The sequence below is a fragment of the Procambarus clarkii genome, chromosome 26, assembly GCF_040958095.1.
Source record: "Procambarus clarkii isolate CNS0578487 chromosome 26, FALCON_Pclarkii_2.0, whole genome shotgun sequence".
NCBI classification, from domain to species: domain Eukaryota; kingdom Metazoa; phylum Arthropoda; class Malacostraca; order Decapoda; family Cambaridae; genus Procambarus; species Procambarus clarkii.
The window spans coordinates 4,751,227-4,765,077 of NC_091175.1; the positions used below are offsets into that span (position 1 = coordinate 4,751,227).

Sequence of the window (13,851 nt, forward strand, 5' to 3'; positions counted from 1 at the left end):
TCTTCTTTTGACGTCACTAAATTGCAGAAGTTATGAGGCAATGAAATTCGTCCTGAGGTCAGATCAACCGGCACGTTTCCGTTCCCAATTTCTAGAAATTTAGATGAGAATATCTCAACTGATGGATCGTTTTGCAGTTGGACACGCAGATTTGTAGTTAATTTTAATGTCTTTACGTGGCGCCACAAAGTAGAGAATTTCAGGCGAGCATTTATTTCGTCCGCTGGTGTCGATCGAGGAATTACAAGTAATAGTTACCTGAAACTTCCTGCAAGCAATATTAATGCGTTCCCAAATGGTCTGATGTTTCCACGCAAATCTTGCAATGATCGATCAAGAGTCTCGAGCTATTTTTTATGGGCCGTTGTTCATTCATCCCAAGCAATAAGTTTACATTTCTGCAATACTTTTCCCATGCCGGATGCTTTGGAAATGTTGCACGCGAGAGTTTCAAAGAATTGCATGTTCAATGTCAATTTCAAAGCCGAATGAGCAGTTCTTCCACGTGGTAGCAATGTCGTAGCTATTCCGGACGACGCAAGAGCTAAGGCATTTTGGGATTGTTTTTCATTCCGTTTTTTAACTGTTTTTTCTTATATTTCTGTGATGGGAACCTCAGATCATTTGATGTTCCCAATTTTATGATGGGAACATGACATCATTTTGGAATGCATCATTCGAGGGAGTGGAGAATGGGGGGGGGGGGAGGACGAGGGGGACGAGAGTGGGGGATGGTAGGGAAGACGAGTGGATAGGGGAGGGAGGGTAATGGTGGAGAGGACGAGGGAATTGGGAAGTTGGGGATGAGGGGACAGGAGAAATGGAGAATGGTAGGGAGGAGACGGAGACCGAGGAGTGGGGGATTGTGGGGAGAACGAGGGGACAGGGTAAGGAGGAATGGTAGGGAGGACGAAAGGATGGGAGAGAGAGAGATGGAGGGGAGGACGAGGGGATGGTGGAGTGGCAGACGGACAAAGGGACGGGGGAGGGGGGAATGGTTGGAAGGACGAGGGGACGGAGGAGGGGGCAATAGGAGGGAAGATTGAGAGACAGGTGAGTGAGGAATGGTGGGGAGGACGAGGGGACGGTGTAGTGGAGGATGGTGGGGAGGACAAAGGGACGGGCAAGGGGGGGACTGGTGGGGAGGGCGAGGGGAACAGGGGAGGGGGGGAATGGTGGGGGATGACAGGCAGACAGGGAAAGATTGTTGTGGCTGAGCTACGCACATGCGTTGCTGAGCCATAGCAACGTGTGGCCGGGTACAGCTAGTAATAATAATAATAATAAACTCTTATGCTGATAGACTTTGGAAATATATATTTCAAGTTGCTGTAGTGCCAGTCAGAAATACTTCAATGTAATCCAAGAAATGCAAGTGCTTGTAATGTTTCTTCAGCTGCTATTCTAACATCCGGGTTACAGCTCTGCTTCTGTGCCAGGTTAGTCCATTACTGGCTCACCATAGCCCGTGCTACTTGGAACTTTTTGTTCCGAGTAGCTGAATCTAAAACCACAACACAACTTGCTATTCTAAATGTGTTTTTTTTCAGCAAAAGAGTTTTCCTTTCCAAGCAAAAGCACCAGTTGAGTCAGAGCCTGACAGATTATGAAAGCAGGCACTACAGAAGTCTTAATGGTGCTTAGAGATGAGGATATTTATGGGGGGAAGGGAACTATCGGGGGAAAACGCCAAACAATTTCTACTATATTGCACATGAAAGGGACCAGGATAAGAATTTGGGATGGGAGAGACCATCTGCCACCTTTTGTGTAAGAAATGTTCTCTGGGACCCCTGGTCAAACACCCCTTAGGAAAACCTAAATATGTGTGAATTCCATTTCAATGTTTCCATTTTTATTGATAAATTGAATTTTCATAGATTTCGAATTATTTTCATATTGTTTTAATTATTTTTTGTAACATTGTGTTGGAATTGAGCTTTGTTGTTTACTATACCTTTCATTTCGTGAAGATATTTTATTTGTTATTTTTTTCATTGTTTTTCATTTTGTTTTTTAATTGTTTATCTTATATATCAGTGATGGTAACATCAGATCATTTGATGTTCCCAATTTTCTGATGAGAGCATCAGATCATTTGGGAACATCTAAAGTTCAGCTCTGATGAGAACATCAGATCATCTAAAGTTTCCCACAAGTAGCTTCCTACACAAGTTCGGGTGGTGTATTAATAATTGTTTAATTGAAATTATTTAATTGAGTCAAATTTGTTGGTAATTATTAATCTGCAAGGATTAGTGTTAAAAATTGTTTAGTAGTTTACCTATTTTGCAGAATGTGGTCCGGTTAATGAACAATTTACACTTCTACGTCGCATAAACTGAATCTCTGGTGGACCAGTCTATAATAACGTCGCAGCATGCATCTCGTTGAGCAAGGTAATTTGTTGTAATCCTTCTTTCCCTTCAATTTCACCTGTTAAAAGGAAACAGTAATAAATCGTAACAAATATACGACGGCTTGTTGACCAGACCACACACTAGAAGGTGAAGGGACGACGACGTTTCGGTCCGTCCTGGACCATTCTCCATCGACTTGAGAATGGTCCAGGACGGACCGAAACGTCGTCGTCCCTTCACCTTCTAGTGTGTGGTCTGGTCAACATACTTTAGACACGTTATTGTGACTCATCGCCTGTACATGACGGCTTTATCAGGGAAAATAATTGTTCTAGTTAATAAGTTAAGGCTTACCCGTTCTGGGTGACTTGTCCAGCATCCTAACCACTTGACATAACATACGGATATGACCATGTAAGTACAATAATAACAGTCAAATGGATATAAAACACTTCCCTATTTGCTAATGAAGACGTGCTGATCATAGGAGATTTGGCGTCCTACAACAGTTAAACTAGAGGGAAATATTCGTGGAGCCTTGCGAGCATGCTCGCAGGCAAGATTTCGTTATTGTTAATAATGGTATTTCCTCCCTAATTGATCAAGCAATGTATCAAGAAATCAGTTCATTTTGTCCCCATTTAGAGACAAACGGACAGAGGAGCTCATTTAATTTATAATTTAATTATCTCCAGTCGAGGGGACAGCCCCTCCTCCGATTAGACAGTACGTTTTAATACTAAATGTAATAAGTACAATCCTAACTATCGGCATAATACATAAATACACTTAATGGCCAGGGGCCAGATTCACAAAGCAGTTACGCAAGTACTTTACGAAAGTGTACATCTTTCCTCAATATTTGACGGCTTTGTTTACATTTATTAAACAGTTTACAAGCATGAAAACTTCCCAATCAACTGTTGTTACTGTTATGAACAGCCTCCTGGTGCTTCGGAGCTCATTAACTGTTTAATAATTGTAAACAAAACCACAAAAGATTGAGAAAAGATGTACAGGTTTGTAAGTGCTTGCGTAACTGCTTCGTGAGTCTGGCCCCAGCATCGCACCAAAATATTGTGAATATTAGAGTTTACCTAAAAAGCTGTATAGAAAACCACGACCTAACCTAACCTTGGGAGTGTAGGAGGACAAGCATGTAAATAGCATTTATTGCTTCTTAATTACAATTAGTACTTAACCTATAGCTTTATTGATATTACAGTTTTATAAAACTAATAAAACAAAACTAAAGTCTTTCAATAAATTATAAAGTAACTCCGGATATTTTCAAATTTTGTATAAAATCTATTGTTTAATAAAATTGAAAAAAAATCTTTATATTTAAAACTTATGTATATAAAGTTACGCACGAAAACTTCCACCTTAAATTTTGAGTGTATTAACCAACGCATCCTTCGAATAGACAGTAGGTTTTAATACTATATGTAATAAGTACATTTCCTGACTGTCCTGCATAGTACATAATTTCACTTATTATACTGTTAAATTTACCTCACCATATATTCTCCTCATTTTCTGTTAATTCACTCAAATTTTTATGTTGAGGTTTTCGTGTTCAATTATATATATACACAACTATTATATATATAAAAAAAATATTTTTCAGTTTTATTAAACAATAATGATTATATAAATTTTGAAAATATCCTGAGTTACTTTATAGTTTATTGAAAGATTTTAGTTTTGTTTTATTAGCTTTATTAAACTGTAATATCAATATAGCTATAGGTTAAGTACTACCTGTAATTAAGAAGCAATAAAATGCTTGTCCTCTTACACTAAGAAGGTTAGGTAAGGTCGTGGTTTTCTATTCATCTTTTCAGGTAAACTCTAATATTCACAATATTTTGGTGCGATGCTGGCCATTAAGTGTATTGATTACATTTAGTACTAAATCGTACTGTCTATTCGGAGGAAGGGTTGCGAGGGGAACACTTTTTTATTGTTTCTAGTGTCCAGACTGGTGATTTAAGGTTTATTTAATGTTGGTATTATGAATAAATTTAATCTGGGGACGTGTCAATAACTCTCATTTTTTTAAGAGAAGTCACAAACTGGAATTTCTTTACATGATAAACCTAGATAATTATGATTAGTAATAACTTGGTATCAGAATTTTCTACAATTGCCCTATGATGATGAAATAGGCCTTAGATGTTTTTAGAATGCCTTACTGGAATCTGTGTTCCTAGTAATTTTAGTTTATGATCTGGATGAATCGAGTCAAGTTAGATAAAAGAAACTACAGGATTGAATCTAAGGCTGTATTCAGCTCAGCCCTCTATCTTTAACATTTTCTCTAACTTTTCTCCATGGCAATATTTCTCCAAGAAAATCTACTGAGCTTCTCATTACAGTCCAGTATTACTCACAGTACAGTGTCTATTGATCTTCTTCTAGTTCTAACAGGTACACTACTGATCTGCTGTCACCAGCTAATATTATTCACAGAAATTTTCTCTGTTTACACTGGATCGTTAGAGTTCACTTAAAAGTTTAAATTCTAATATTTCTTGCGAAATATTCCGATGTCATGATGTGACGTGTTCGGTGACGTGTTTAGTGGCGTGTTTGGTGACATGTTTGGTGACGTGTCTGGTGGCGTGGTTGATGACCATATGAACAAATCCATAAAGGCCGTGACGAGGGTTCGAATCTACGTCCGAGAGGATCCCAGACGCTGCCTTAATCGACTGAGCTACGACAACGCATCCTCTCGCATTGCGCATCCCAGGCATCGTATGGGATTCTCTCGGACGTAGGTCGTATATCGTCACGGCCCTTGTGGATTTGTTCATTTGATGCATCACGCTATCGTGATTTTCTGTGTGTAGTGGTTGATGACGTATTTGGTGACATATTTGGTGACATATTTGGTGACATGTTTGGTGACGTGTTTCCCTGTAAAAGATGCATCGTTGAAAGTCAATGATGTGAAAAATGTAATAACAATCCTCTGAATTTCATATCCGTAACACTATGTAACAATTTTTTGTCTGTGGATATTAAGTGCCATTTTTCACCCTTTAAGACATCTTCCCAGAGATGTCCAAAGCAAAGGCGAAAGAAATTCTCGGGGGGAATAATAGCTATTTTCCACAATTTGAAGACATTAGCAATTAGAAAATAACATTTACTACCTACGGACGAAGAACAATAATTTCGTACATTGTGTAATAATTCAGAGCATTATGTAATATATATATAATTCTGTTTTATCATATCCTGTGAAAAAATACATTAAAAAATTTCAATCAAAACCAATAAAAAACTTGAAAAGAAATAATGAGTTTCAGTTGAACAAACATTAAATAACTCTTGCATGATCAATGTGTTGACTACTCCATCATGGAGGAGTCCAAAGTTTGTAAACATGTAGAGCGCAAGTCCTTGAGGGTAATATGCTGTAGAGCCTTTATAACCGGAGATTGATCCTTCCCAAGTCATCTGGAGTTCACCTCAGCAGTTCTTAGCATCGTCGTCCACCCCAGCTGAACTTTTCATCATGGTGAGTTGCAAAGACTTATGTTCCTTTATTCAAATTAAGTTCATAACACGTTTTAATTCTGAAAAATGGGAAGAAGCACAAAGTTTAACAAAATGCACTTATTGTTATATATATTCAATTAACAATCGCAAATAGCATTGGATGTTTACATTACTGAATTTTTTAACCTTCTTCCTGACATGGGGAAACAATGACTTTGTGTGAGGAAGGTTTAGGTGTCTGTTCGAGTGTAGAAATAAGGTAGGATTTCCTTTTGTTAAGTTATTTGAAGAGAAGGATGGGCTTTAAATATAACATAATCAAAAATTTCTTCTCATAAAACCCACTAAAAAACTTAACTATGTTCTTAAAAATAATAGTACAAATATTTACTTTACTCATATATTTGATACATATATTTATTACATGTATTTAATACATCGTGTGATCGCAGCTGAGTGCAGTGTTCCTGGTAGTCAGTGTCTCCACACTGGCAACTTGTGTTCCATATTATCATCGGGACCCATATTACAATCTACATCCTCTCTACTATCAACACCCGTACTTCAACCCATACCCGGACTACCCTTACTACCACCATGCTGGTCAGTTTTTGCATTTAATACATGAGTGAATTTCTGTACCAATTATAGTGTGCCAATCATGAATACTTGATTGGTGCAAATTACCAATCATGAATACATAATTGGTACACATTCCCAATCCTTTGGGCGGTTGCTCATATGTTTCATCAGTATTAAGAAAAAAAAATATTTGGCACACATGCGATGAGCTGTTGCTTGGGGATTAATTGATTTTTTGCTTAAAATTATTTACATAAAATTTCATGAGTTAAGTGTAATATACTTTTTATTAGTTCGTTTATAACGCGTCATATACATATACGGTTTCTCGTAAATGTACATCATGTGTAGTAAATATATTACCTTTTACAAGCATAATATATATATATATATATATATATATATATATATATATATATATATATATATATATATATATATATATATATATATATATATATATATATATATATTTTAATACTGTTGTGTGCAGACAGATATGCCAAGTTGCTGCAAACAAAATGTATTCATTATGGCTATTGGACCAGATGATTTGTACCGACAATGCCTAGTTGAATAGATATGGCAAATAATAATGACATCATTCTACATAATGACAATAGTAAAAATTGTAATTGGTCTCCTAATTTTGCAGGGTTGCGAGCTCCCCTGCCAGCCGTGTCTCCCCTGCCAGCCGTGCCTTCCCTGCCAGCCGTGCCTTCCCTGCCAGCCGTGCCTTCCCTACCAGCCCTGTCTTCCCTACCAGCCCTGTCTCCCCTGTCAGCCCTGTCTTCCCTACCAGCCCTGTCTCCCCTGCCAGCCCTTTCTTCCCTGCCATTTGCGTCTCACCTGCCATTTGTGTCTCCCCTGCCAGCGGTGTCTCCCCTGCCAGCCGTGTCTCCCCTGCCAGCCGTGTCTCCCCTGCTAACCGTGTCTCCCCTGTCAGCCCTGTCTCCCCTGCCAGCCCTGTCTCCCCTGCCAGCCCTGTCTCCCCTGCCAGCCGTGTCTCCCTTGCCAGCCCTGTCTCCCCTGCCAGCCGTGTCTCCCCTGCCAGCCCTGTCTCGCCAGGCGGTCGGTGTAAACTACGGCAGCAGGATGTATCAAGACACTCCATATTCATTTGGACCAAGTAGAAGTTCCGGTAAGTAGTGAGTATAAATATTCTGGGGTTGGTGAAGGTTAGAATATGTACAGCAATACTTTAATTTCTCTGAGGCACCAATGACTTGCTAATCCTAGAATTAACAAACCAGCTTCAATTCAAATTCAATTTCTTTCTTTATTATGCACTCCATCTAATTGTGAATATATTGATATTCTGCGACTTATCATTTTCCAATATTTAAAATCATGAAACTGATCAAATTATAATTACAAGCACACTGGCTTATGAGAAGAAACTCTCTAGAGGAAACTTTTGCAAGAGTTTTCAAAAATATTTGAAAGATGAACTTAGTAGTTGATGTCTGATCTTGTAAGCACATGCCGTTGAACAAATGTAGGAGATTTCTGAGGAACTTTGCAATAAAACGAACCTAAGGATTATCGCAATAGCTTATTACAAAAATATTATAGTGGTGGTTGCAAGCAAACTCATAGCAAATATCACATGAACAGGACACGCAGAAAATAGTGACAAAGAAACAAGGTAACTACAAGAATAATGTAGTAAATGGGAGATGTAAATATTAGAATGTGAGCAAAGATCCCTGTTTTAGGTAATTAAAAGACAAGAAACTGATTGATAAATATAAAACTCAATATATCAAATTTTTTGCAAAGATGAGATACTATAAAATAATAATAAAGGACTTGGCTAGAATTCAGTGGGAACGATGACAAGGAATTCATGTCATTGCAGAATAATATAAAACGCAAGAAACATAAGTAGTCAAAGGCTGCAGGGATTAATATTCTTAAATAAAGAGATTGAGAGCCAAGGCAGGAGAACACCCCATATTTCAATAGGCGAAGCAAGAACTCTAATGCAATAAATAAGAAAGAACGGAAAGTACATGGAAAAAATAGAATAGATAGAAACAATAACAAACATAATGAAAGTGGGACCATAAGAATAATTCCCGAGGAACATAATTAGAACGACATATTCTCCAACGTTAAGAAACAACCAAGATTCCTACCCAACTACATACGGAAAATAAGACAAATAACTCTAAGAAGAGGCACAACAGGAATTAAATTCATGATTCTAAGGGGTCATCAGAATGGAGTCGGAGACACTACCTGACATGGGAGGGAAACCTCCTTCGGAAAGTTACTGATCATTATTATTATGACTGGCTGAGAGATAAGAATTTAACGAAACAACTGCTGTATGACCCGAGGGAAAATCGTTATGGATACTAAAGTTAGTTTCTGAAATACTGTACAAAACATAAAGATCTCCACTGCTTCACATGAGACAATAGTGGTACCTAGTACCTAAAAAGAATCATATGTCATACCAATATAAGACCAAAAAATATACTTAGATTCAGAATCTTTAAATTTAAATTTAATGAATTAATTGAAACTACGTCGATTCTGGGAAGATTGAATCGGGTCCAGCATTTAAAAATTAATTGCATCCGTCATTGGATTTGTCTGTTAACTCATATATTGCCAAAATTTTGCAAACATACTGAATGATAAGACAGTTAAATTAATATAACTTGGGTTAATAATAGTTTTCAGAGCCCATGCATTACAAAGAATATATATCATAAATATAACAGCAAAAGGTAAATTTGGAAATAAATTTTACTCTATCGGAAAATTCAGAGACTACTCTAAATATATTTATGATGTAGACCGTACAGTCATAAAAATATTAGTGTTCAGCAAATTAATGTTTGGTTCAATATATACCATGAAATTAAACAGCTGTGTTAACGAGTTATTTAACTACAAACCAGTATCCAAGAGTGAATAATAATGAAGAAAATATTATTATTCAAATCCTTTTATATAAAAAGAGAGCTTACAGAATGTTGACTGTTTTTTAATGAGATGATAAGACAAAAAAATGAGAAATAAAAAGTGAAAACTGAATTGCATATCAGTCTTATCATCTAGTATCCCTTTTAGGTTACTAGAGAGAGTGAATCGAAGCACTCTCACGTTATAATTATTATTAAACAAGTTGTTGGAAATCACGTGAGACATTTTATGTTCAGCCGACTGCATCGTCCTCAACTAAAAGACATAATGATATTGGAAATAGTATATACTAATGTGAATAATACAATTAATGGGAAGAATTATAATTAATGGGAAAATACAAAAATGAATGGGATAAATATAAAATAATGAGATAAATTCAAGCAGAAGATGGCAGAGTGACCTCGAAACTTAATAAAATCTTCCTAGCATAATATTTTGATAATTGGCTTTGAAGACTACGACTCCAAAAATAAATGAAATAAACAGCATTTAAACTGTTCCAATTCCACTCAGATTTGATTTATAGGACTTGGTTTTTCGAAAAATAGTTTAAAATGTTATTGCGAGGAATGCATAAAATTTTGAAGGAATTATTAGTTCAACACACTCTATATAGTATATGTATAGCTCTTGTATAACTTCAAATCTTTCTGAATCATTCATGTAAGTTATAAATAAAACTCAATCCTAGTAGCACATTAATGAATACGTTATGTTGTGGAGTATCTAAAACATATAGACTGTCAAAATGATTTGTTAATCAGCTATTTTCCTTGCGAAAAGGCTACTGTGTGAGTTGCTTTTGTTCTTAAAAGGTGTGGAACTCCTACTTCAAAGGCAAAAATAAATATATAGCTATGATAAATTTAGTTGGAGGTGTACTATAATGATAACTGCTGATGTTGGGTTAAGTCTTCTCTCAGATGTAACTAGAAAAAATATTGATGGAGTGTCATATATAGGACGATTAAATATATTTTGTGTAGAAAAATACGCATTCAATGAAGTGATAATTACTTATCAAATATTTCATAAATTACAATGGTAATTAATATCACTAGTTATATATAAATGATTGAGAAATGTTAAGCAAGAAAATGTTCTCTGGTTCATATATATTTAGGATATAGTTTTTTTTTTCCTTTTTGATTGATACAAATATTTACCTTACTATTGGTTTGACTATATTGGGATATTGTCATATATTGTGATAACTAGTAACTTAATATTTTGCACATAATTTTAGTAGCTTTTATTGTTAAAAACAAAGGCGTTAAAGATTGTAAACTATGTCATCCGCAGAACTAGAATGGAATATTCAAGATTACGACGATGAAGTCCCAGGCTTTAGGTTTTATTGATATCCCGGGCATGAACGTCAATTGACAAGGCTAAGATGTCAACTCCAGTAGGTCCACATGCTTTCTGTTTAAATTAAGTATGAAATACAACAACAATATTTTTTCCACCATAACTTCTCTGTTAAGCACCAAACCCATTACAGGCCTAAGAAATCTTTAAAATATTATTTTGCTGACAAATGGTAATTCAGAAATATTATTTCTTATTCAAACTTAAACAATAATTTATAGTGAAGATTGACTATTAAACATACATAGTACTTGTACATAGTATTAAGATGTTAATATATTTTTGGGATATTAACCTGTTAATATCTGGGATATTATTAACATGTAAATGATTAACAGTTAATAATCATTAACTCCCCCCTCTGATAATGAGGGGGAAAAAATGCATTTGATAGTCACTATTGTAAATCATCTCTAATGTTTATCTTATAGTATCAAATTTCATTTAATATTTCCCCTTGCAGACCTCCATAGTCAGGAGTCGTTGGTGAACATATTGGTGTCATCATCATAACTGTCCCTGTTTTAACGGAACAAATCAGTTGGCCAACCTCAGGTTTGTAAAACGATGGGATTTTCGACAATAAATATACACCAATAGCTCAGTTTTATTTATGTTCCTAATTTATGGCAGAATAATAATGTTAGTTCGTGTTAAAAATAATCACGATTGTCTAATACCTGTACATAAATTAATAAATTAGAATCAATCAAGCGATTTGAATTGAAAATACATTTTATAGTTGTTGGCCCCTGATCGAGCCTGTTCATAACATCGAACTAATATTTGTATTCATATTCCAGTCATACAAATATATTTTTAATGCAAGATGCTCCTTGATATTCAAAGGATTTACTAATCAGTATACTGTAGACCTTATACTTATCCTGACAAAATACACAAACACACACGTAGTGAGACAACAATAGTGGCGGAGTTTTCTCTTAATGTGACCAATCAGCGAATGTCCAATGTGTTGACAACTGCATTTGATAGTCTCTGTACAGATGAGAAGCTGGATAAGTAGAAAGAACGAATAAGAAAAGTTAAGAGAAACAAATACTAGTCTGAAAAATAAAATTTGAAAAGTGGGACAGAGTCAAATAATACAAAACTATAACAGCATCCCACAGGTAAGAACAGCTTGCTTACAATCAATCCTCAGATTCTCGAACGTATTTTTTGTATTTGCAAGCTATTGGCAACGTAACCTCTCGCACATGTTTCATATGGTATTTAAGGTTGTTTTAAATCAAAGATACTGATTTTCATGTGCGTCAAAATTTATAAATGTTTGTCATAGAATAGAAAGATTATTAAAGTGTGCCTGAATGAGACTCATTTTGGATTTCTCCCTATATCCCACTCTTCCTCTCCTTCCCTCTTCCCTCTTTTTTTCTCTCTCTCTCTCTCTCTCTCTCTCTCTCTCTCTCTCTCTCTCTCTCTCTCTCTCTCTCTCTCTCTCTCTCTCTCTCTCTCTCTCTCTCTCTCTCTCTCTCTCTCTCTCTCTCTCTCTCTCTCTCTCTCTCTCTCTCTCTCTCTCTCTCTCTCTCTCTCTCTCTCTCTCTCTCTCTCTCTCTCTCTCTCTCTCTCTCTCTCTCTCTCTCTCTCTCTCTCTCTCTCTCTCTCTCTCTCTCTCTCTCTCTCTCTCTCTCATGTACAAATCTAACTTTCGCTTTAAACCACCAATCGATCCTACGTTTATTAGAATTCAAGAACAAATGAAACTGCAAAAGGACTATAAGACCATACGGAGTAGCTCCAGTTTATGTCCACATACATATCTAACTTATACTTTAAGCAATCGTGTGGTCTTATGTCTGTTAAATACATATAAATCTAACATTTTCATTCTACTCGAACAATTTTGAATTCAACGTCCCTAGTCCCCCTTACGTTATCTGTTCGAAATAACAACCCCTGTTTCCAAACTCAGGATTTTACTAGATCAAAATTTATCTTAATAATATAGATTTTTTCGAATTCGACTTTTTGTTGACATATTTAAAACATTGTTTCAAAGGGAGAGAGTAAAATTTAAAATATATTATTAAAGAAGTAATCAAATATGTACCACATTTAGAAAATATTTGGTTAACATTATAAAAATAATAATAATAATCTAAAAATACGAAAATTGTACAGACAAAATAAAATACAGACCACCAAACTTCGACAGAATGGAAGCAAAACATGTATGGGATCAAAAAAAAAATCTAGAGCATCTTGGTCAAAGAGTGTTTGTTATGAATGAGCCTAGATTTAGTGAAATAAACTGAATTAACAAAACTGGGAATACCAACGCAGATTTTTTTTTATAAATAAATGATTAATTCTTCCTAGAGCAACATATTAAGGAGTCAACACAGGAAAATAATATTCTTGACACAGTGCTAACAAACAGGGAGCAACACGTAAATGACATCGAGAAAGAGGGTGAGCTACGAAACAGTCATCAAAGTAAATGAGAATTAACATAATATAGAACCGATGTACAAATTTTGTTGTTGCAGTACCAGATTTACGAAAAGCTGATTTTATTGGACTAAGATTTCTTGGGACGGCTAGACAGAAGAGGGAAACATTGGAGGTGGGCCGAGTAGCGCAGAATACATCACTGTTGTAACTAATTAGGTTCAGTATTTCATTAATTCACAGTATAGCAATATATTGTTACATTATATCATTACCAGTTATATATATATATATATATATATATATATATATATATATATATATATATATATATATATATATATATATATATATACAACTTCAGAACATGTTGACCAGATCACACACTAGAAATTGAAGGGACGACGACGTTTCGGTCCGTCCTGGACCATTCTCAAGTCGATTGTGTCGACAATTTTGGAGAATTGATTTTTCAATTACCATCGACAGTGAAAAGAAACATAAGAAATATTGACAAAATTCGTGTTAGAATTATTAATCTTACTTTTTCGGTCATATTTAATAATATATGTCTACAGGAAAGACTGCTACCAAAATACACTATTATATATATATATATATTCTAATGTCGACACAATCGACTTGAGAATGGTCCAGGATGGACCGA

At 35.5% G+C, this 13,851-nt stretch overlaps 1 protein-coding gene across 1 annotated transcript; it reads left to right on the forward strand.

The window, feature by feature from the left end:
- Window positions 1-5,752: 5,752 nt before the first annotated feature.
- On the forward strand, window positions 5,753-11,368 carry LOC123757003 (uncharacterized). Its single transcript, XM_045740407.2, has 5 exons — window positions 5,753-5,892; window positions 6,326-6,476; window positions 7,111-7,596; window positions 10,701-10,806; window positions 11,233-11,368. Exons 1-4 carry the CDS (start codon window positions 5,890-5,892, stop codon window positions 10,757-10,759), a joined length of 699 nt encoding a protein of 232 aa, XP_045596363.1. The 5' UTR covers window positions 5,753-5,889; the 3' UTR covers window positions 10,760-10,806; window positions 11,233-11,368.
- The last annotated feature ends 2,483 nt before the right edge of the window (window positions 11,369-13,851 follow it).

Coding starts and splice junctions, on each gene's coding strand:
- LOC123757003 (XM_045740407.2), top strand. Junction 6,477..7,110: donor CCCTTACTACCACCATGCTG/GTCAGTTTTTGC, acceptor CTAATTTTGCAG/GGTTGCGAGCTCCCCTGCCA. Junction 7,597..10,700: donor TGGACCAAGTAGAAGTTCCG/GTAAGTAGTGAG, acceptor TGTCATCCGCAG/AACTAGAATGGAATATTCAA.